The sequence below is a fragment of the Dysidea avara genome, chromosome 7 (genome assembly GCF_963678975.1).
Source record: "Dysidea avara chromosome 7, odDysAvar1.4, whole genome shotgun sequence".
Taxonomy (NCBI): Eukaryota; Metazoa; Porifera; class Demospongiae; order Dictyoceratida; family Dysideidae; genus Dysidea; species Dysidea avara.
In genome coordinates this window covers 19,209,855-19,235,685 of record NC_089278.1, presented here as the reverse complement: position 1 = coordinate 19,235,685, position 25,831 = coordinate 19,209,855, and the positions used below count along the sequence as shown (strand labels likewise).

The 25,831-nt window shown below is 37.6% G+C and overlaps 1 protein-coding gene across 1 annotated transcript in view; it reads left to right on the top strand.

Moving 5' to 3' along the window:
• Positions 1-25,831, top strand: part of LOC136261089 (adhesion G-protein coupled receptor V1-like) — a 259,887-nt gene that overhangs the window by 117,522 nt on the left and 116,534 nt on the right. Inside the window, exons 30-44 of the mRNA XM_066055056.1 lie at positions 3,019-3,156; positions 3,209-3,412; positions 4,789-4,926; positions 4,975-5,181; positions 12,996-13,145; positions 13,197-13,406; positions 21,712-21,849; positions 21,903-22,106; positions 22,737-22,886; positions 22,938-23,147; positions 24,243-24,392; positions 24,444-24,650; positions 24,698-24,832; positions 24,904-25,107; positions 25,611-25,748. Coding sequence (XP_065911128.1) covers positions 3,019-3,156; positions 3,209-3,412; positions 4,789-4,926; positions 4,975-5,181; positions 12,996-13,145; positions 13,197-13,406; positions 21,712-21,849; positions 21,903-22,106; positions 22,737-22,886; positions 22,938-23,147; positions 24,243-24,392; positions 24,444-24,650; positions 24,698-24,832; positions 24,904-25,107; positions 25,611-25,748 — 2,583 coding nt within the window. The remainder of the gene's footprint in view (positions 1-3,018; positions 3,157-3,208; positions 3,413-4,788; positions 4,927-4,974; positions 5,182-12,995; positions 13,146-13,196; positions 13,407-21,711; positions 21,850-21,902; positions 22,107-22,736; positions 22,887-22,937; positions 23,148-24,242; positions 24,393-24,443; positions 24,651-24,697; positions 24,833-24,903; positions 25,108-25,610; positions 25,749-25,831) is intronic.

Sequence of the window (25,831 nt, the reverse complement as noted above, 5' to 3'; positions counted from 1 at the left end):
TGCAGCCCCCAAAAAGGCCATGGTGAAAAAAGATGTGAAATCCAAGGTGGCGGCCAAGAAATGGCTGTGATGGTAGGTTAATGGTAAAAATTTTAATAACGGCAATTCAGGTGAATTTGGTGCCGCTTGGTCTTGGCACAAAATTCACCTGAATTGTCGTTATTAAAATTTTTACCATTAACCTACCATCACAGCCATTTCTTGGCCGCCACCTTGGATTTCACATCTTTTTTCACTATGGCCTTTTTAGGGGCCGCATCTTTTTTTACAGCTTGGCTGTTTTTGATTAGACATCACTTCTTTTTGTATTTGTATACTGCAAAGCCGGCCTATGGCTGGCTTTGGGGCTTTTTTAACCCATGTGTTTTTTTCTTTACCACAGCAAGAAGAAAAGAACTTACAGAAGATTTTTAATACTTCAATTATTTTTGATTTTATTAGTAATTATACAAATTATATACATATATTTATTACATGCCAATTATTCCCCACAGGTTATTTTTTTGCAGCTGATCTCTGTACTGGGTGACTTGAAATGTAGCTGAACTATCTATAGGATGGTTTCTTTGTAGCTGAACTCTCTACAAGGTGACCTCTTCTAGCCGATCTCTCTACAGGGTGATTTGTTTCTAGCTGAACTCTCTACAGGTGATTTGTTTGCAGCTAAACTCTCTACATGGTGTTTTCTTTGTAGTTGAACTCTCTACGTGATGGTTTCTTTGTAGCTGAACTCTCTACAAGGTGACTTCTTCTAGCTGAACTCTCTACAGAGTGATTTGTTTGCAGCTGAACTCTCAGAGTCTACATGACGGTTTCTTTGTACCTGAACTCTCTACAAGGTGACTTTTTCTAGCTGAACCTCTACAGGGTGATCTTTTTGTAGCTGAACTCTCTACAGGCGATTTGTTTGCAGCCGAACTCTCTACATGATGGTTTCTTTGTAGCTGAACTCTCTACATGATGGTTTCTGTGTAGATGAACACTCTACAAGGTGACTTCTTCTAGCTGAACTCTCTACAGGGTGATTTGTTGTAGTTGAATTCTCTACAGATGATTTGTTTGAGGCTGAACTCTCTACATGGCAGTTTCTTTGTAGCTGAACTCTTTACAAGTGATTTATTTGCAGCTGAACTCTTTATGTGGTGGTTTCTTTGTAGCCGAACTCTCTGCAAGGTGACCTCTTCTAGCTCATCTCTCTACAGGGTGATCTGTTTCTAGCTGAACTCTCTGCAGGTTGATTTGTTTGTAGCTGATCTCTCTACAAGTTGATTTGTTTGTAGCTGATCTCTCTATAAGGTGATTTGTTTGTAGCTGATCTCTCTACAAGTTGATTTGTGTGTAGCTGATCTCTCTGCAGGTTGATGTGTTTGTAGCCGATCTCTCTATAGGTGATTTGTTTGTAGCTGATCTCTCTGCAGTTTGATTTGTTTTAGCTGAACTCCTTACATTGTGTCTAGTTTCTAGCCGATGTCTCTACAGGGTGATTTTTTGTAGCTGAACTCTCTGTAAGGTGATTTGTTTGTAGCTGAACTCTCTACAGGGTGATTTGTTTCTAGCTTATCTCTCTACAGGTTGATTTGAGTGTAATCGATCTCTCTACAAGCTGATTTGTTTGTAGATGATCTCTCTGCAGGTTGATTTGTTTGTAGCTGATCTCTCTACAAGTTGATTTGTTTGTTGCTGATCGCTCTTAAGGTTGATTTGTTTGTAGCTGAACTCTCTGTAAAGTGTTTTGTTTGTAGCTGATCTCTCTACAGGGTAATTTGTTTGTAGCTGAACTCTCTCCGCAGTGACTTGTGTGTAGCTGAATTATCTAGAGAGTGACTTAATTGTAGGTGAACTCTCTACAGGGTGCATGACTTGTTTATAGCTGAACTCTCTTCAGTGTGACTTGTAATGTTCTGAATCTCTACAGTGATATATTTGCAGCTTAACTCTCCACAGGGTGACTTGCTTCTTGCTGAACTGTCTATAAGATTAACTGTTTGCAGCTGAACTCCCTACAGAATAACTTGCGAATTCTATAATGAAGTAAATAAATTAGCTGAATTCTCTATTAGGGTGACTGTTCTATTAGAGTATCTCGATCTCGCATTTGCTACACGGAGTTCACTTTCGAATCATAACTCAGTGGTTTGCAATCCAATTCTTCTATACTACTGCAAGGACTTTCTATGAAGATTATTCCAGCTATACACCGATTTTCAGCTCATTGCTCTAAGCGGTTTGCCTAGTAGGCATGAAAACTAATACTTTTTTTATTCATAAAAATCGATCGCGTAATTGTGACACAGGTTGGGTTTTGTGTCATATCTCCTTGGTCTTTATCTCGATTCCTTTCAAACCACCAAAAGGCACTCCTACGATGGTTACTCCATCTACATAGCAAATTTCAACTCATTCTATGAAGCGGTTTACCCTGTAGGCGTGACAACAAATCGATCTTGTTTTACGCGAATAATCGGTAATAACTCCTGAACCATTCATTGGATTTGCACCAAATATGATGCTAGGATTCGCCTTTGGACTGCCTTTCTGTGTGCCAAAATTCAAGGCGATCGGAGCACGCATTTGCGTTTTATAGCAATTTTTGCAAGTGTGTGAAAACACGAAGAAGTAAAAAAAACGAAGAAAAAAAATCGAAACTTTGGCAGCTCTTATCTCGGAAATGGCTGGACTGATTTCCTTCAAATTTGGAATGTAGACTCCCCTGGCTGGCGGGCAACTGTGTAGCAAATTTGGTTCCAATCGGATAAAGGATTACCGAGATACAAAAGTGTGAAAATGACGTTTTCTTTCTTCCTGTCAATATACCCACGGTGTGGCGCGCCAGCTTCTTGGACCGCACGACACTATCGTGTGTCTTGATATATTTAGGGATTACATGTGTACTACAAGTATCCATGATCCTACTTAAGTAAGCTTCTAATTTTTCTTGACCTTGTTTTTTTTTTAAATGGGTCATTTCTGTTTAATATGTGCCTAATGTATATGTTGTAGTACCCAATTTATTTTCAGACATCACTGTCAGATTCAGTGTAGCAACATACAGTTTTAATGAAGGGACTGGGCATGCACAACCTGTACTAGTTCTTAGTAACCCATCGTCAACTGATATTACTGTAGAGGTTAGAGACAATGTAAATACTGCCACTGGTGAGTGAAGTGTCATCATCACAAAATATTAATAGTACTAATAATATTACAGGAGGTGTTGATTATGATTCTGGACCATACAATGTCACATTTACTGCTGGTATGACTATGGCTTCATATAACATTCCAATAAATGATGATGATATAAGGGAAAATGATGAAGATTTTACTGTCACTATTAGAAGTGGCACATTACCCAATCGTGTTACACGTGTTGGTCCTGGTCAATCTATAATTACTATAGTGGATGATGATGGTGAGTCATTTTATTGTTAAATAGAGGGATTTTGAAGATTTAAGGTGGTAGCTGTAAAAGCTTCTTGCAGATTTTTATTTGTTTTGTAGAAAAGTAGAAAAGTACAACACATAGCCATATACACAGTTATTATAGAGTCATAATATATCTTTGCATGTTCTGTAAAACGGTCCGCCATCCATTTGTGTGACCTTCTAATAGAATATTTGGTGGAATTGAATCCCGTAGGTCAAAAACTGCTGCCTGCTGCGACGAAAACAGTCTAAAGTATGAAGGTTGCATGGGTAGAAATGTGATGTATGCATCCATTACAAACATTTGATAGAATTAGTGTATTGCAAAAAGTTTTCAACATATGAAACTGAAGAGCATTCTATATATATACACAAGGATGATGGAGATCCGAGATAAAACATTCTAAAATACACTATTATGCAGAATATACAGAGAACTGTGCATGGTAATGTCAATTTTTATGCTTCCCTCAGGCAATATAGTAACAGTGAGGATGACGAGACACTGAGACATTAAATAGCCAGAAGATGTTCTTAGACAAATGTATTGGATTTCAAGACTACTGCACTTTCAGATTGTTTTTTTTAAACTTGAATTGTACACCTATGTGGTGATACATTGCTAGTGATATGATAGATCTTTAGTTTAAAAGAGATGCACCCAGAAAAATTCAAAGAAAGCTGATTTTGGTATCAATCAAAGGCAAGATAACATCCAAATTTCTCTTAAATCCTCTTTGGGGAAAATTTATATTCAATTTAGGTTTGGTACAGTACAGTGAAACCTCTCTAATCCAACACCTCTGTAATCCTGAATACCTCTATAATCTAACATTGTTTTATGCTATAGTTAGACACCACATACCAACGTCTTTGAGGCATAAATGCTGTGTAGGAGGTGTTCAAATAATGCAACAAAAAAGCTGAGGCAAAGCCAAGGTTTCTTTTGCATCCTTCTAACACCTGCTATGAAGCATTTATGCCTCGAAAACAATGGTATGTGGTGTCTGACTGTCTTAGAAAATGGTCAGCCAGCAGTGAAAAGACATTGTATTACACAAAGTGCATACGAAAGGCAGCATGAGAAACTCCACTCAAAATTTTACCTGCCTCTCAAAGTTCATCCGCTGAGATAACACTTTTATTGGTGATGCACACTGCTATCAACAAGTGTTGCATCAGAGAAATGTGTCAAAAATTACCTTGTATAGCCACAAGCACCCTTAAACTTCACTTGTGTATGTGCACCACATGCCAGGGATTGTAGCTGTATGCTTTTACAGTAATCATCAGTGAGTTTAATTGCAATTGCTGTATAATGCAACATAAAAATTTGTTTATTGCAATTTGTTCTGCTTTCAGCTATTTTCATATCCTTCAATCAGTCAACATACAGTATTAATGAAGATGCTCGGTCAGCACAACCTGTACTAGTTCTCAGTAATCCATCATCAACTGATATTACTGTACAAGTATCAAATGAAAACATTACAGCTTTTGGTGAGTTTAATTCCTTCAGTGATTTGTAATCATAATATGCCCCCACAGGAGGAGGTATTGATTATAATTCTGGACCATACACTGTGACATTTACTGCTGGACAGACTAGTGCACCATTTAGTGTTCCAATAAATGATGATAATATATTGGAAAATGCTGAAACGTTTAATGTCACTATTATCCATTCTTCACTACCTGATCGTGTTACTGTTGTTGACCCTCATGAAGCTACAGTGATTATTGGAAATGATGATGGTAAGCAACATTACAGAAGCAAGCTTAGGATATATGTTATTATAAGTAGAGTACACCCACAATGCTGCTCTAAACAGTTTTTGTAATAGGATACCAGCAGTTTGGAGCTTTTATTATGCTTTGGTATAGTAATAATATATAAACCACAGCTATGAGATGTATTCACATATACCATGATTATGTCATACTTCAAAGGAGCTGCTGGTTGTGTATTAAGCATATCCACCTCAAAGCACAGTACAGTAAGTATCATACTACTGTATACAAGGGACCATGGAGGTTTGCACTTACTCACAAAAAAATATTGACCAGAAATCGGCCTCATGGTGCCTTTACAGTATTGTTTATACTGATGACTTTCTAAATAAACGCTCAATTTACAAAATAGTTAGTACCTAGTTTGCCTTTAAATATACTAAAGGTAATTGAATTATGCAGTTGCTTTTTTGTACATTGTTTGAAAGGAAGAAAGAATAAAGTTTGGTCAATCACACCTTGAGAATGGCTAGGGAAGCTGTGCTCAAATTTTGTGTGAGTCCTCCCTACCTGATGGACACAAGTGTTGTGTTGCAAAATTTGTCCCATTACAGAGGGACCAAAAAGCTACTATGCAAGAAAATTGCATTACTGTTCTTTGTTATGGTTAGAGACCAACCATGAGACTCTTCTTGTAGTTTAATGACCCGAGGTCAAGGAGGAATCTAACCATTTTAGTGAACCTCCCCAGTGGACCCTTGGTGCTTTTTAAAGACTGCATTATCTTTCAAAATCAAAAGGTGTTATGTGCAGTATCAAGACACACGCTAGTGTGTCATGCAGCCAAGAAAGCCGGCAAGCCACACCGTGAGTATATTTACAGGAAGAAACAAACACGATTTTCACACATGCATAGCAGCTCCATGCTCCTTTCTCAAATTGGAATCATTTTTATACTGCAAATTCCCTCCACCTTCAGCACCCCACATACCAAATTTGAGCTAGATGGCCTAATACAATCGTGAAGCTTTCAAAATTTGGCTTAATTTCTTCGTTTTTGTCTTCTTCATTTAGGGGGCTCGGGGTTTAAATTATTCTTTTTGCACACTTTACAAAAACCATTATAAAATACAAATACGTAGCTTGATTCTCTTGAGCTTTGAGAACGTATTGTGGCACAATCAGTTACCAAATTTAGTGCAAATCTGATTGATAGTCATAGAGCTTTGGATGATTATTTGCATTAAAAAAAAGGCCAACTTGTTGTCACACCTACAGGTTAAACCACCTATGGGAATAAGGTAAAAATCGATATGTGTATAGGTTAACCTCATAGCTCAAAGAATTGATAGCTATAGAGTTACTAGGCAAAAGCCAAACAACTATAAATCGTGGTGTCAAAATATTCTAATAGAACAGTCATTGCAGGGTAAAAAAGGTGCATGAAAGATGTCGAAAAAACTTACTAGTGTTTGAAACAGGGGTCTCCATACTGAATACCCAAATCCTTAACCACTGAGCTGCTGCTATCACGGCTGATCACCTCACTTAATTTCTACTTTATTCTTACTAAATCTACTCAATAGTCAAAAGTTCATAATTTCAATGATCTACCAATGGAAAATCATTGTTATAGAACATTTTATGCGTGTTCTATTAGCAATACTAAAAATGTACACTCTATTAACATTATAAAAGTAATCAAATAAACTCTGTTATACAATACTGTTGCAACTTCTCTAGCGAGTCAAAGCCAATATTATAACCATTTTAGTACAGATTGGTAGGGTAGAACACTACTATTATTAAGACCTACTTGCACCAATCATTGTCATCATAATCAACAATAAGTGTTATGCTAATTCATTGCATCTGTAGATAAAAACAATGATTTGTGTAAAAACAAACCTCAAAGTCAGTGTATGATTGATTGGCTTTGGGTGCATATATTAAATTACAAAATAAGTGAAATTCACACAAAAACAGCCAAGCTGTATAAAAGGTACGACCTTCGAAAAGACTGGGTGAAAACAGTTGTGAAATCAAATGTGGCAGCCATGAAATGGCTTCAATGATGTTGATGACAATAAATTTATTAATGCATACAAAACCATTAATGTTGCTTGTCAGTTTAACCCGGTCAGCAGGGCTTACCCTGTTGTGAGTGGGTTGCCACCGTCAACAGATGGTCGTTGTTTTGGTAGGTGTGCAGGGTTCCATGGATTCTCCTATTAATTCTCAAATAGGCCCCTTTTCAACAATTCTACATGATGTATACAGCATGTTTTACTACAAAGGCTTGGAGGTAGGAATGCTTGGGGATTCTAACATTCTCTGAAGCCACAAGAATTTCCGCATGCCAAAGAAAGGCAACTGCCTTTCCCTCCAAGCCATAGGAACTGTAAAACCTCTGGGATATTTCCTGCACACCCACCGCAAAGAATGTCCTCAAATCAAAACGATTTCGAGGTTGGTGTAAATGTTTGCCGTATCAAACTGAATCATGTTGAACTGCTTGTATCAAACTGAACCATGTTGAACCACTCTGGAGTGGACCTGCTAGGGATGGTTCGATCTAGTTCTACATACCCAATATAAACAGTTATGACCTTGCAATTCAACTTAGTTCTAATACACAGAATAAGATGTGAAAAAATACAGCTAAAATGCATATGGTGACTGTAATGATGAAATGAGGCAAGCATGAGATCTCCTGTGCATGTTGCTCACTCTTTGACCCAAGTAGTACAATTATAAGCATTGATAACAGGGAATCAACAGGGGTCAGGTTATGCTACCCCGGTAAACCTAGACCATCTGAGATTGGTTGTGAGAGCAATTTAAGTTGTTAAATTCTATCAAAGTATTATATTAAAAATTTGCTTGACTACATGTTGTATCAGGGTGAGTGTTCTATATTAGGGTGACTGCTCCACTAGAGTATATCGATCTTGCTTGACCAGTTTCTGAAAAGTAAACCTCAGTAACTATCCACTTAGAGCTGAACCTGGATGGACTCTTACTATGTACACTATAAGTTGAACTAAACAGCATACAAACCCTGTTAATGGATGCTTTCAATACATCTAAAGGTCCAACAACTCCCAGTTCAGTGACTTCAGATACAAACACCTGGTGAGGCAGCTGCCTCGCCTGCCTACACTGTAGCTACACCTCAGCCGGGAGTAGTTGAACACAATTAATACGTAACTGATATTGGATCAACTATAGGTACACCTGGAAGGTGGATTCGTTGTCTGTGCATACTGGCTAGCTCTATAAATGCTTCAAAGAATCTGTGGTGTTAGGAGGCTTGTACTATGCATTATGCTGACTGCAGGATGAATGAAGCTATAGGTTGCCATTGGAGTATAAGTGGACTTGAAGCATTTTGCCATTGTGATTAAAAATGGAGACTGGTGTTGGGTTATATAGTCTGTGTGAGGAATAGTAAACATCAGTGCTGCTCAGCATTATAGCATCTCTCAAGTAGGAGACACTAAACCATTCATGTAGAGTACTGCACAGCTGCCTGGACTGTGTGTGCGTGTCCGTCCTATTTATCCCTCGGAATCTGCAGTCACGGATGAGGTAGTGGAGCTGGCAGTCAGGTGGCTGGTGGACATAAACGAAAGAACGAATGCAGGTTACCATGGGAGATGTGGTCAGTTGTGCTATTATTGTACCACTGCTAAGTGTCTACCGGCTACATCAATCTCGAAATTAGTAAAAACAATGAACCACAGGCTGCATTACGAGTACATGGCAGCTTTATAGTGTCTATTCACAGCAGTGACAACTCTAAAATGGTCAAACTCAAATCGTACCTGACTTCTTCCACAAAGCTCAAACAACTAGTTTTTCCTTTATTAAATTACTGTGATGTTATATTTGAACCCATGTAGTGGTAGATGCATCTTTTTTTTTTTTTCTTTTTTTTTTTTTTTCTTTTTTGCCGAAACACACAACTCAGGCACCTCTGTTTGAATCAGATGATTGAGAGTCTGGGCACTGTTGACACAACGAAAGTAGACTCAACCCATTCCAATCAGCTAAAGTTTGCCGCCAGCGCAAATCAGAGTGAATCTTTATCATTCAGCAGTATATTTAGTGTTGGCTGCTGTTGCATACATGCAGAACATGAATGATTTGGCACAACCGACAACCTCCATGGCTTGCTTTCCCACATAATCTGTCCTACATCCTAGCCATAATATATAAGTACAATTCAATGCCCCTGGAATGCCTTAATAGCTGCAGATTAGAATAATTGTATACAAGTTGTGCTGCCCATTAGAGCTGCTCTGGACAGTCCAAGGCAAGAAGTTCGATAGAATATTGAAAATTGAGGGCATGACAAGCATATACCTAAAAAATATTTGATATGAGGTGATATATATATATATTTATTGTAAATTCAAAATGTCAGCAAAGTACCATAGCCAAGTTAAACTATCCCTTTAATTGGTTGAGATGGTGTGTGGAAAAAAGAAAGCAGCAATCTAGTATAAGCAACAGTTGTAAACAATTTATCCATAGTGTTTCCAAGACCAGATAGTCCATACCCCGAAGGCTGGATTTATTTTTTTTGGTTGAGCTTGTTTACAAGTTGCAAGATAGATGGTAAAACATTGGGATCATTTGAGTGATCAACCTCACTGGCTGTTGTTTGGAATAGCTACAAGCTTGCTGGCCTAATCCCAGGTGCAACATGCTCGGTTTTATCTTTGTCAATTTTCCCTCTTATATCCTCTTAATTAGCTTGGCTGGCACTGGTCATAGTCTCCGTTGCATCTTTGGTATGCACAATATCTCACATAAGCTTTTCCTAACCAAATATCATCATGTGATCGGGCAGCCTGTGACATGCCATTTAAAAAAACATTCATGGGCCTTATCCGAAATTACGTCAAAAATAAAAATGGCATCTGTAGTAGAGGGACACGTGAACTGATTCAATGGAAGATTCGAGCGATTTGGAGAATATCTCCGTAGTAGTGGAAGATATTAAGAGTTTTTCTACAGGTATAACAGCACCATGGTATAGCGAATTAATTTATTCCTACTTTACAGCGCGAGAGGCCCGAGGCTGCTCAGCTGATGTTGGCGATTATGACGGTGCCGAAGACAATGACGATGAATTCGATTACAATGAAGAAGTGAAGCATAGACCACCCACCAAGAAGGCACCAAATGATTGTAACAAGCCTCCAAGTCCAAATGGCAATAACGTTGGTGAGCGCACTACACTAGTGCCGCAAGGTGAGTAGTTGAAGTTGGATGTACAGTTTCTGTATGGTTTAGCTTGCGGATTAAGCCATTACATCTACTGCTGCTGCTGCAATTAATTTTGCCTTGTATTTTTTATAGGAGATGTAAATGCTGCACAGAACCATTTAGTACACCTATAAGGAAACCTCTTCTAGCTGAACTCTCTACAGGTGATTTGTTTTTTAGCTGCACTCTCTATAAGGAAACCTCTTCTAGCTGAACTGTCTACAGGTGATTTGTTTGCAGCTGAACTCTCTACATGATGGTTTCTTGTTAGCTGAACTCTCTACAAGGTAACTTCTTCTAGCTGATCTCTCTACAGGGTGATTTGTTTGTAGCTGAACTCTCTACCTGGTGGTTTCTTTGTAGCTGAACTCTACAAGGTGATTTCTTCTAGCTGAACTATCTCTTTCCATAGTTGCATGAACTCCCTACAAGGTAACTTCTTCTAGCTGATCTCTCTACAGGGTGAATTGTTTGTAGCTGATCTCTCTACAGGGTGACTTGTGTGTAGCTGATCTCTATACAGGTTACTTGTTTCTAGCTGATCTCTTGAATTCTCTTCAGGGTGACTGCTCTATTAGGATGATTGCTCTATTAGAGTATCTCGATCTCGCACTTGCTACACCAAGTTGGATTTCATGTTATACCTCCGTGGCTTTAAGTCTGATTCTTCTACACCATTGAAGAGCCTTTCTAAGATGATTACTCCATCTGTACAGCAATTTTCAAAGCATTAGCCCAAGCAGTTTATCTGGTAGGCGTGGCAAACAGTAATTTTTTATTAGCTAATTTCGATTGCATAATTGGTACACACTGTTGGTTTTTTCATTGTATCTTCCTGGTTTTTAGCTTGATTCTTTTCAAACCACAAAAGGTTTGAGGTTTAATAGTTAACCTATTCACCCACCGATTTTCAGCTTCTTCCCATACACGGTTTACCCTGTAGGCATGACAACATATTGGTATTATTTTTTGTGAATAGTCGCTCATAACTCTTTGCCCGTTTATCGTATTCCAGCCAAAGTTGGCACTGAGATGCACCTTTATACCCCCCTTCTGTGTGCCAAATTTCAAGGCAATCGGATATGGCATTCGCGTTTTATAGCAGTTTTTGTAATTGTGCGAAAAGAGGAAGAAAAATAAGAAGGAAAAAAAACACGAAAAAACTGAGCCAATTTTTGAAGTCGCATATCTTGGGAATGCTTGAATTTCGCTCAAATTTAGAATGTGGAGTGCTGAAGTTGGAGGGCATGTCCACAGCAAAAATCGTCTTGTTTCATCAAGGCATCACAGAGCTACGGAGGTGCGAAAATTGCGTTTTTTTCCTGTCAATATACTCACGGGTGTTGCGCGCCGGCTTCTTGGGCCGCACGACACACTACCGTGTGTCTTGATTTCATTTTCTGAATAAATTATGCATATTGTACATACTAAATATTTAACTTAATCCAACAAATGAATGTGTTACAATAATACTCTTAATAGCAGCTTGGCATATTGTATTGAAATACGTCAAGCAATTAGCCAATAGAATTAGTATTACACTTGTTTGTCAAGCTCCCTTGACGAAAGGTTGTAATACTATTAAATAATGTGGTGTGTTTCTATTAGAAGTAAATGTCTGACTTGACAACAAGTATTGCCATAATGATAGATGCTCCATGTCATAGTAACAATATGGTTGCTTAGCAATGGTTGCTAGGTAAGCATGGCTAAGTTAAACATTTTGAATCCATAATAATGGTTGCTAGGTAACAGTTGCTAAGTGTGATTGGTCTATTGCAGTGGTTATTTTTGAATTTCTATTGCCTAGCAACAGTTGCAGTGATTGTTGGATTAATTTGCAATAGGATTATGGCATTCGGGATTAATCGTTCTTGCATTGTAAACAGGAAGGAAGCTCGGCTTCACCTTACACTATTTTAAACCTTCCTGTTTACAATGCTCGCACATATACTATAGTCAGTAAGCGTTCACCTGAGCCCCCGCCAAATATAGTAATATCAAAGAGGTGAAGATGTGTTCACTCCCAATGGTTTTGTACAGGAACAAGCATGCTTTCATGTTGTAAACATGTTTGCACGCCTGAATCATCCATACTAAATGTATGGGATATTTTTAAAGCCTCATAACTCACTTATTCTTGCCCATATCAAAGCACTTTTTTTGATTAACAGTTTTCATTTAAAGGGCTTCGTGGTGCTACTAAATGTTTGGGCAGCTGGCCCATGTAACAAGAGTTATTAACAAGAAACAAGGGCTCAGGTGAATGCAAACAGACTATAATCTGTCTCTTATGTTGATTCCCAGAGTTTACATACAGCCTGTACACTCTCTCTGAATTTAGCTATCACACACACACACACACGCACGCACGCACGCACGCACGCACACACACACACACATGTACACACATACACACGTACACACACACACAACACACACGATCTTTATGTTCCCATACACTGTCATTAAATGCTAGTTATTTTATAGTTAATTATCTATCACATTTTGACTTGCAAATTTGCTATATACTTAATACTTACCAATTTATCACTATACAGTACTAATGGTGGAGTTTTCTCAAAATGTGTTCACTGACTCTGAGTCATCTGGTATTGTTCCTGTAACCTTGCTGTTGAGAGGAGGTACTGCTGACAAAGACATTTCTGTATCTGTGACACCATCTGACCAGTCACCATTATCTGCTGAGGGTAAGAGATATGTGTCCTAGACTGACTAGTTAGTTAGTGTTGACTGTTCAGGTAATGGAGTGGACTACACTTCTGCTCCTATCACTGCCACCTTCACTGCTGGAACTACTAGTACTACAATTGATGTACCAGTGACTATGGATGATATTGCAGAAGAGGCAGAAACGTTTGATCTTAGTTACACCATTCCTCCAGCACTAAGTGGAGATGTTGTCCCAGGAAATATTGCTGCAGCAGTTGGAAACATCACTGATATTACCAGTAAGACATTTTGCTGAAATCATCTTGCACAATTAGTATATTTCTTATCAAATATTTTAGCCAGGTGTATAGTTAGAATGAAAATAGACAACCAAAAAGAGTTGCTATTTTCAGATTACAGTCAGGCGCTACACTTCCTTATTAAGTCTGCAGAAGGGTGAAATTTAATGGTATCCCATTTAGACACATACACAGGGCAATACACAACTACTGTAAAGGACTTCAGCACACTTTACTTTTCAGTTAATATTGATTACTTGACTGACTTTCAACATGTCCAGGGGTACAGCACTGATAACTCTTCGCCTCCCACCATGTGGTGTTAGTGGTGGTGGTTTGGTAAACGCACAATTGCCATGTTGGGTTAAAAATATATTAGTTTTTTTTTGCCCTAATATATTTGGGGTCAATTGCATGCAAGGTCTTATATTTATTTTCCAGATAACTAAGTTATGCATACAAAGGTTCAATTGTATTTGTGGACAACTATATAAAGTGCATGCAACAATAGGTGCACTGGTACACACATCTAATGCATGGCTTTGGGTGGGAGGGAGGGAAAAAGTACTCCATCTACAAACACGCCATGTGCTATATAGCATGATCTTGTGTTTTTAAACTTGTCAAGCCAGTTTATCACACAACGAATCATTATGACATCATCACGCTTCATGCATCCCACAAGATCCAACCTGAAACAAGCATATTGATTTCAGTTCATAGTGCTAGTACTGGGCTACTCTGCTAATGTACAATTCCCTAATGGACCTTGCAATCATCTCATGGAATCTGTTGATGAATTTAATTTACCTTACCCGAAAGGTTAATTTATCACTAAATGATGTTGGCTTCATTTACTGTGGCACGGTATGCAGGTTTGTAGTGCATTTATTCTATGCCCACACCAAGGCATGTTAACTTCAGTTGATTGCATTGTAATAAATGAAATTCACCACTAGTCTACACTGTCTGAAAGAGACTGCCTTAGTCTCTTGCATTTATGTATAGGATAGATATGTGTTTGTACATGTGTAGTTTTGGCATTAGTGTTGTTAAGCCAGATACACACTGACTGCCAGCCAAAGATCAGTTGTGGTGGCATGCTTGGTTTCCTGAAATTGATTTTGGTAAAAACTGTGTGTTTGCATGTCCATGCACCCACATAAGCATACAAACTGTAAGTTACAAAAAATAAACCTTTATTCAATGAATGAAGGCTGTTTGCATACTGTTAAAGGTTATCTTTCTTATAAACCATATTTCGTTGTGTTTCCTTAAAGAGGGTGTAGCCATTACTGAAAACACTTAATGGTGGCTGGCATTTACTAACTGAACAATGCCATAGCAGGCCTTGTAAGCTGTGAGGAATAGCATATCCTTTTGAGTTGAAAAGGAATGCGTCTCATGTGGACACTAACGAAAATTAAGAACACCCTTGTGGGCTTTGTCTATAGAATTTGTATAAGACATTATAGAACAGTTAAGGAAGATACTTCTGTGTGTTTAAAGTGGTTTGTTCAAGTTCCACTTTCTTAATGATGCACAGCAATGTAATTGACGAGTTACAAAATAATTAGTGAATCACACTATATGTTAAATTTTAATAACTATAAATATAGCAGCAAACTACTGTACCCCCATATATCAGTGATTCAGTATTGCCATTTTTAATTGTCTTTTTAAACTCCTAGCCACCGTAAAACCAGAAAAGTTGATGGGTGAATTAAACAATATTATGTCTGCTTGATGAATTTAAATTTGATGGTCCCACTTGGTCAGAGGGGCCTGCACGTGTACGTATCAAATGCATGTAAGGTGTACGTACTACTGAGAATTTCAAAGATATATGAAAGCCCCTTCTATAGTTATGGTAGCTTGAGTGACAGCTTTGAGTATTACAGACGCATCCATTGGCTGAAGTTAGTACAAACATATGTGACCGGATCTGCGAAAACCCGACATAATGGCACAAGCCTAAATTTTCAGTATATGCCATTGATTTGCAATGGGTAAAATATTTGCGTAATCGAAAAAAATTCATAAAATTTTAAAACGCTTTGTTCTTTGTGAAGGAAGGGTCCTATGATACAAACCTGGATATCATCTTATTCGCCTGCTCAAGAGGAGTTTAAAAATCTTTGTTTCGTTGCAGTAGACTAAAGGATACGCAAGTTATGGGCTTTTGTTTACGTCACGTCGAAACGATCGTATGCGATCGATTTTTCTTCACTGATTTCGTGTCTGTATGCAGTGACGAATGGTAATAGAAGAAAAAACTTACCCAGTAATGGACTCGCCTATTCATGGCAAACACAATAGTGTGAGTTGCAACTCTGTACTGCATTGTATTTGTAAGTTACAGCTGTTTTTGTAAGCGCATGTAATTTATTTTCCCAATACTTACTATACAAATCGATCTTTCTGTTGTTGCTACTTTATAGGGCTGTAACTCCAAAAGTTGTTGCCATATGAGGCTGAAACGTGGCCAGCGCATACACTTGGCTAAGTAGATTATAAATATTCAATAATAAAGAATTTGAAAAATGCGCCATTATGTCAGGTTTTCGCAGATCCGGTCACATATACAGTTGTTAGTTAGCTAGCAGGGATGTATCAGATTAGTCAAAAACAACTAGTCAAATGTTTTGCAGATTCCTTTTGGCATGAAAATTAAAAAAACTTCGGAGAACCTAGACTATGTATGTCTGGCTGCAGCTGTAGGACCATTTGTGACCAAATCTTTGAAAAGGGTCTTATAACCTTTCCAAATTTCTAAGTTTGATAAGTCATAACTCATCATGTATTAAACCTATTTCTTAAAGTTACATTCAGGAATAGTGCTTCATTAGAAGTGTAAAGTGACCAAATGTGCCATACTCACAAGTCAAGTTATAGATTGCCAAGTACATGCAATTGGAAAGGCTGTAAGACCCCTTTTTGCAAATCTGTTCACATTTTAGCGTGTCTTCCAATATTAAAGTGTGGTCAAATAGAGTAATGTGACTGCTCTAGTAGAGCATTGACTGTTCTATTAGAGTATTGGAGCTTGGACAACACACCTTGAAAGTATAGAGCAGATGATCATTATTTATATAAATACAATTCTCACTACTTTTCAATAGTCACTTATTGGGAAGCATTAATGCAGTGTGCAAATCATCCACGTTCAGTTTGCATATAAGAATACTTTGGATGAAACTGTGTTACTGTTTGGTTAATACATCTCACCACATTTTCCTCTTGCTGTTGCAAAACTATTTGTTATAACATGGAGCCAAATATTTCCTTGCTTAAAAGCCCAGGATTTAAAGCCCAGGATTTAAAGCCCAGGATTTTATTTCATCCCCAGCATTTTCCTATAAATGAGTAGGGCCTTTATTTGAGACCAGGTGTTTATTATCAAGACACACGGTAGTGTGTCGAGTGGCCCAAGAAGCCGGCGCGCAACACCCGTGAGTATATTGACAGGAAGAAAAAAAATGCAATTTTTGCACCTCCGTAGCACTGTGATACCTTGATGAAACAAGACGATGTTTGCTGTGGACATGCCCTCCAACTTCAGCACTCCACATTCCAAATTTGAGCGAACTCGCTTCAAGCGTTCCCGAGATATGCGACTTCAAAAATTGGCTTAGTTTCTTCGTTTTTTTTTCTTCTTATTTTTCTTCCTCTTTTCGCACACTTACAAAAACTGCTATAAAACGCGAACGCCATATCCGATTGCCTTGAAATTTGGCACACAGAAGGGGGGTATAAAGGCGCATCTCGGTACCAACTTTGGCTGAATACAATAAACAGGCAAAGAGTTATGAGCGATTATTCACGAAAAATAACACCAATATGTTGTCACGCCTACAGTGTAAACTGCGTATGGGAAGAAGCTGAAAATCGGTGGGTGAATAGGTTAACTATTGAACCTCAAATCTTTTGTGGTTTGAAAGAAATCGAGCTTAAAACCAGGAAGATACAACGAAAAAACCAACAGTGTGTACCAATTATGCAATCGAGATTAGCTAATAAAAAAAACGACTGCTTGCCACACCTACCAGATAAACCGCTTGGGGTAATGCTTTGAAAATGGTTGTACAGATGGAGTAATCATCTTAGAAAGGTTCTTCAATGGTGTAGAAGAATCAGACTTAAAGCCACGGAGTTATAACACGAAATCCAACTTAGTGCAGCAAGTGCGAGATCGAGATACTCTAATAGAGCAGTCATCCTAATAGAGCAGTCACCCTGAAGAGAATTCAAGAGATCAGCTAGAAACAAATAACCTGTATAGAGATCAGCTACAAACAAGTCACCCTGTAGAGAGATCAGCTACAAACAATTCACCCTGTAGAGAAATCAGCTAGAAGAAGTTACCTTGTAGGGAGTTCATGCAACTATGGAAAGAGATAATTCAGCTAGAAGAAATCACCTTGTAGAGTTCAGCTACAAAGAAACCACCATGTAGAGAGTTCAGCTACAAACAAATCTCCCTGTAGAGAGATCAGCTAGAAGAAGTTTCCTTGTAGAGAGTTCAGTTACAAAGAAACCACCATGTAGAGAGCTCAGCTACAAACTAGTGATCTTGTAGAGACATCAGCTAGAAGAAGTTACCTTGTAGAGAGTTCAGCTACAAAGAAACCATACAAAGAAACCATTCTGTAAAACGTTCAGCTGCAAACAAATCACCTGTACAGAATTCAGCTACAAACAAATCACCCTGTAGGAAGATCAGCTAGAAGAAGTTACCTTGTAGAGAGTTCAGTTACAAAGAAACCACCATGTAGAGAATTCAGCTACAAACTAGTGACCCTGCAGAGACATCAGCTAGAAGAAGTTACCTTGTAGAGAGTTCAGCTACAAAGAAACCATTCTGTAAAGAGCTCAGCTGCAAACAAATCACCTATACAGAATTCAGCTACAAACAAATCACCCTGTAGAGAGATCAGCTAGAAGAAGTTACCTTGTAGAGAGTTCATCTACAAAGAAAACATCATTTAGAGAGTTCAGCTTCAAACAAATCACCTGTAGAGAGTTCAGCTACAAACAAATCTCCCTGTAGAGAGATCAGCTAGAAGAAGTTACCTTGCAGAGAGTTCAGCTACAAAGAAAACATCATTTAGAGAGTTCAGCTTCAAACAAATCACCTGTAGAGAGTTCAGCTACAAACAAATCTCCCTTTAGAGAGATCAGCTAGAAGAAGTTACCTTGTAGAGAGTTCAGCTACAAAGAAAACATCATTTAGAGAGTTCAGCTTCAAACAAATCACCTGTAGAGAGTTCAGCTACAAACAAATCACCCTGTAGAAAGATCAGCTAGAAGAAGTCACCTTGTAGAAAGTTCAGTTACAAAGAAACCACCATGCAGAGAGTTCAGCTATAAACTAGTGACCTTGTAGAGACATCAGCTAGAAACGTTACCTTGTAGAGAGTTCAGCTACAAAGAAACCATTTTGTAAAGAGCTCAGCTGCAAACAAATCACCTGTACAGAATTCAGCTACAAACAAATCACCCTGTAGAGAGATCAGCTAGAAGAAGTTACCTTGTAGATAGTTCAGCTACAAACAAATCTCCCTGTAGAGAGATCAGCTAGAAGAAATTACCTTGTAGAGAGTTCAGCTACAAAGAAACCACCATGTAGAGAGTTCAGCTGCAAAGAAATCACCCTGTAGAAAATTCAGCCACAAACAAATTGCCCTGTAGAAAGATCAGTTAGAAGAAGTTACCTTGTAGAGAGTTCAGCTACAAAGAAACCATTCTGTAAAGAGCTCAGCTGCAAGCAAATCACCTATACAGAATTCAGCTACAAACAAATCACCCTGTAGAGAGATCAGCTAGAAGAAGTTACCTTGTAGATCTTTCAGCTACAAACAATTCACCCTGTAGAGAGAGCATCTAGAAGAAGTCACCTTGTAGAGTGTTCAGTTAAAAAGAAACCACCATGGAGATTTCTGTAGAAATTTATGTATTATATATATAATTTGTACATTTACTGATAAAATATTTAAAGTACATCTACTTCATCATTTCTTCTTCCTGTGGTAAAGAAAAAAACGATAGGTTAAAAAAGTCCCAAAGCCGGCCATAGGCCGGCTTTAGGGTATACAAATACAAAAAGAAATGAAATCTAATCCAAAACATCCAAGCTGTAAAAAAAGTGTGTGACCCTCAAAAAGGCTATGGTGAAAAAAGATGTGAAATCCAAGGTGGCGGCCAAGAAATGGCTGTGATGGTAGGTTAATGGTAAAAATTTTAATAATGACAATTCAGGTGAATTTTGTGCCAAGACCAAGCGGCACAAAAATTCACCTGAATTGTCGTTATTAAAATTTTTACCGTTAACCTACCATCACAGCCATTTCTTGGCCGCCACCTTGGATTTCACATCTTTTTTCACCATAGCCTTTTTGAGAGCTGCATACTTTTTTTACAGCTTGGCTGTTTTGGATTAGATTTTATTAACTGTACAAATTTATCCTTCTTTTGTTACCATTTTATAGCATTGTAACCTTTGGGCTTCTATGGCTGAATTTTATTCAACCATTTTTTGGCTATCTATCTTTTTTGGCCATTTTTTGAGGGCCACACACTTTTTTTACAGCTTGGCTGTTTTGGATTAGATATAGTTATACAACTGGCACGAGTGTGTTTATACAGGACGAGCATGAGTGCATGTTGCATAACTGTTATGTACCACTCACCAAATAGGTGGGGAGCATCTCGTAAGGCAGCCACAACTCTTATAAAGGCCAGGTTTCTATCATCGATTGTGGGTGACCAAGCTGAAAATTGTGGTGATATTCCCTCTACAGTACCACAGCCACCTGAGATATTGAAAGCTAGTATGCTATGCGCTATATCAATAACCTGCATCACTGTTCTACTCTCATGGTGTAGTGCTCAGCATATGTAATCACTCAATTGCCCATAGTGATTCTCTTGAGCAAAAAAAAACAAAAAAAAAACAGCTAATAGATGTTTTATTTAAACAAAACCTAACTACTAAACGATACTAGTCTAATTCTTACTATCCAGGTTGGCTAAACTTGAATCTGGTGGCATGAAAAAAACTAGTTACCGCAATTGAATGGAATGGTGAGTATTATTCAGAATATAATAATTTTATTGGTTCATTGTCGAAGTGGACTACAGTTTAATCTGGGCTTAGATGGCATCAGACTAGTAAGGTGTATAAGTACATGTAGACTAGAGTTGTGGCCACCATGTTAGGCTTTTTCGATCGCCATTGGCTGTGACATTATGGCCCACAATCGACTTTAACATGTCAGGCTATGGAAAGAATTCAAACGATCTGTGAGGTGTCTTTCCACCTATTAGGTGAGGCTTCGTAGTGGTCTCAGCTGCCAGCAATTGTGCAATGCTGCACAAAACCGCAACCAGTGCAATATTTGTATATTTCACTGCAGTCGATGCATTATGACTTATAATGCACTCGTTGCAGTCTGCAACACCGCAACCAGTGTGTTATAAGTTATAGTGCACTCACTGCGGTCTGCAACAGTGCCATATACAAATTATGGCACTGGCGCTGCCTTTGAACTTCCCGCACAAAGTTGTACATTTTGGATTGGTTTGACCGATGCCCAGAATTTAATCAAATTCGGGATTTAAGTGATGGTAAAAGATGGTTACTGTAATGATAAGCATAGTAAACAGTGATACAGTGTGTTGACTATATAAACAAGTGTAGTCAAGGCTTAAAATGATTAGAGAGTAGTTCCATCATGCATATCTGCATGCATGCAGATTTGCCTGGACTACTCACATGATTACTCATAGTACCTTCATCCCTCAGAAGACTCTAAACTCAAGTATGAAGAAGCAGCAGCAACAAGGGAAACAATTAAAGCCATTAACAGTAGACTCAAGTAATAGCCCAGCCTCTAGGGCATTTATTTTGCAAAGGTACTGGAAATCCCCTAGCTTGTAAATGAGACAGGGGTTTAATCAAATGTGGCTTTTATAAAAGGAAATATGGTAATGCCTGGGGTTTTAGTGCACTCCTTCACTTTAATTAAGCATCCTGGTCAAGTCCAACTGTTACCTAGGAATGAAGACCTAGTCAATTAGTAGAAGAAAATTTGATTTATTTTTTTAAAAAATTCTCATAAAAATAGTTGAAAGCTTTCCAGATCACTATGAAAGCATGTTTAGCCTTGATAATGCCAACCAATAATGCCAAGCTGTTGTAATGGAAAGGTAAAGTTAGTTTATGGAAGTAACACGATCTCCACTATACAATACTACTATTATATGTGTATAATACACTGTGGTATGTCATTTTTATTTTGTATAGCTATTATTATAATTTTCAACCAGTCAACATACAGTGTTGATGAAGATGATGGACCAGCACAACCTGTACTAGTTCTCAGTAACCCATCATCAACTGTTATTACTGTACAAGTTAGAAGTAATGACATTACTGCAACTGGTGAGTAGACCAACATCACCTTTAGCAACATGTTAACAGTGAGAATATTACAGGAGGAGGTGTTGATTATGATTCTGGACCATACACTGTCACATTTCCTGCTGGAGAAACCAATGTTCCATTTGATGTTCCAGTAATGATTGATAATATACTGGAAAATGATGAAAGCTTTAATCTTACTATTAGGAGAACTTCATTACCTGATCGTGTTAATCCTGGTATGGAACAAGCTACAATTTTCATAGTAGATGTAAATGGTTAGTTGTTGGCATAGTATTTGTGTGTATTGTAGTACCTTTGCATAAAATATCTATTAGGATACAGCTGTAATATTAATTAATGGATTTGCCAATCCCATTGTACGTGCAGAAGCACTTGGCATCTCATGTGTTAGAGTGACTGTTATATTATGATATCTGGATCTTATCTGGCCCACAGAATAATTAATATAGCTTCTAAAGGTGTGTGACAACTTGTCAAATTTTCTGTGACAATATGCCATACAAATTTTTCAATATAATCATACATAAATGACACAGCATGCTCCATCCTAAATATCTTATTACATAAAACCTCATTGATAGTACATACAGTACTATGCAGAAATATCATGTAGAGATATGTGTCTAGTGCCCATAGCATTTTCAAATTCTCCTTACAATACATTTTTTTGTGATCAAACATAAATTTAATGTAGCAGGTATAATTGTACTGTTGTTTGGAAGCATGGTTTTTCACCAATAACTACAAATAATTACGTAAGGAGAAGATCAACTGTTGAAAGTTTTCTTATGAAGTTATTTTGATTGTAATTATACTATTATGACAGCATGGTATTTTTAGTGACTGTTGTCATAGACAATGTCTGTCACTCTTTTGTATCATAGTATTAACAGTGCAGTTTTCTGAAAATGTATTCTCTGCTAATGAGTCATCTGGTGTAATTACTGTAACTCTGTTGTTGGGAGGAGGTAATTCTTCTAATGACATTAGTGTGACTGTGATACCATCTGACCAGTCACCATCATCTGCTAAGGGTAAGAGATGTGTGTCCTAGACTGACTAGTTAGTTAGTGTTGACTGATCAGGTAATGGAGTGGACTACACTTCTACTCCTATCACTGCCACCTTCACTGCTGGAACTACTAGTACTACAGTTAATGTACCAGTGACTAGTGATAATGTTGCAGAAGGACCAGAAACATTTGACCTTAGTTTCACAATTCCTTCATCACTAAGTGAAGATGTTATTCCAGGGAATATAGTACTTGCAACTGGCAACATCACTGATAATACTGGTAAAGCTTCCATCATTGCTATTACAAACTTTCTACATTTGTAAATGACAAATGATATACATACTCACAATTCACCGCAGGTGCATGCATTCCTGTATTATATGAAAAACTTGCAAGATGTGTGTGTGTGTGTGTGTGTGTGTGTGTGTGTGTGTGTGTGTGTGTGTGTGTGTGTGTGTGTGTGTGTGTGTGTGTGTGTGTGTGTGTGTGTGTGTGTGTGTGTGTGTGAGCGTGTCCTCATGTTTGTACAACTAATGTATTCTTAGTCAGCAGTAATAGTAAGGTTAAGAAGTATGCTTATTTTGACAACAGCTTGTAACTGAAGAAGGAGCAGATCAATAAAAAAAATCTACATAAATCTTTTGGATGTGACACATTGATTTCAACTACAACTATTATGTGATCCGTTGAGCAATAACCTGACTTCTTTGCATTTTTCTCTAACTTCATTTTATGGCTTTTTTGTCTAGAGGGAAAAAAAACATTGGGATGTTAAAGTTTCAATCTTATCTAGTGAGTACGTGTGGAGTTATAGTGTTATTAGACTGTAAAGAAGAGCAAAACAATTCATGAAATTGTATAGTGTCTAAATTACTCATTTAATTGATCATAATTATGTCACAAGTGCAACATGCTACAGAGTTGGGTCTTGTGCCATTACATTCACCATGAAATGATACATTCAGATTTTGGCCTATATCCACCCAAACTGATGTAAACAACTGCACATAGCTCATGTTTACTTTGTTGTGCAGAGACTAAACAAAGATATTGTTACTCTTCATGAAAAGGCAAACTAATGATTACTAGAGATTGCAATTCATGTCTTCTTTCAGTGATTACTGAAGCAATTAAAACATGTATAAAATTGTTTTTGTAGCATACATTTTGTTTACCCAATGTTTTCAATGGCATTTATCTTGAGCACAAAACTATATATGCAAACAAGTCCAGTTTTTGCTCAGCAGGTCGTATAGTCATATCTTATGAATACAGTATTTTCAGTGCATAGGTAGAATAGCACATGTGATGTACTGTAGTTTATGTGTGAATTTGTATACTGTCATTTTTTGAGATTCCTTACTTATTGTATAGTGTTGATGGTCCAGTTCTCTCAGTTAACATTCTCTGGTTCTGAATCACTTGGTAGAGTTCCTGTAACTTTGTTGTTGGAAGGAGGTACATCAGACAGTGACATTAGTGTGACTGTGACACCATCTGACCTGTCACCATTATCTGCTGAGGGTAAGAGATGTGTGTCCTAGACTGACTAGTTAGTCAATGTTGACTGATCAGGTAATGGAGTGGACTACACTTCTACTCCTATCACTGCCACCTTCAATGCTGGAACTACTGCAATTACAATTGATGTTCCAGTCACATTAGATGCTGTTACTGAGCCATCAGAGACATTCAATCTTATCTTTACTATTCCTCCATCACCGAGGCATGTTGTTCTTGGGAACATCACTGTGGCTGTCGGAAACATTGCTGATACCACAAGTATGCATTCCATATCAAATTTAAATGATTATCATTTTCTTTTACAGCTACTGTGAACTTCAGCCAGTCATTATACAGTATTAATGAAAATGCTGGACAATTACAAGTTACACTAATTCTTAGTGATGTACAACCAAACATTGTTACTGTACAAGTTTCAAGTACTAATCTCTCAGCATATGGTAAGTTCTATATAACATTTGTAACCAAGATGGTTTAGAAATGTACAACACTGATGATGTTTTGTTGAAAGGTAATCTTGATTATGATTCTGGACCGTACACTGTCACATTTCCTGTTGGAATGACTATTGCTTCATTTAATGTTCCAATAATTGATGATAATATACTGGAAGATGATGAACAGTTTGATCTCACTATCATCTCATCCTCACTACCTGATGGATTTACAGTTGATAATCCTAGTCAAGCTATGGTGACCATAACAGATAATGACAGTGAGTATACATTTGAGAATAGTGCTGGTGTCTAGTTTTTAGTTGTATAAAATGTGGTGTTGATCAATACAGTGCTAAAACAAAGAATATTGTCTGCTTTTATTTTAAGATTATGCATGGTAAATAGATAGTGTTGCTTGAACGATGGATTTCATGCAGCCTAGTGTATGTTTGTCAGCCCCCATTGAAACAAGGCTCAAATCAATAAAAATCTACACACCATTTGATTTGCCTGTTCAGACAAACTTTTTTCGTGTTAGTACAACAAAAGGTATACATGAGTTATGGGTGTTTGTTCATGATGTGGTAGAGAAATAAAGTCTACCAGCATCATTCTACTGTTGAAATAGCCTTTTTCTTTGCGCACACGGAGGAATATTGAGATGCAAAGTATATCTGCCAATTCATGGTTAACAACCGGTTTTTTGCTCAACCAGTCATGTATTTCTAAATAAACATACATTTTAATGCTTCAAAATTATGATTGCATACATGTTTTATAGATTCTACAGTAAGATTTGTACAGGCAGCCTACAGTGTTAATGAAGATGATGGACCAGCACAACCTGTACTAATTTTCAGCAACCCATCATCAACTGATATTATTGTACAAGTTAAAAGTAACAACATTACTGCAACTGGTGAGTATAAAAAGATAACCTCTGCATTGTACTACACTTTTGCTATACACTTCTTTCTTTCAGCTTAATTATAAAAATCATAT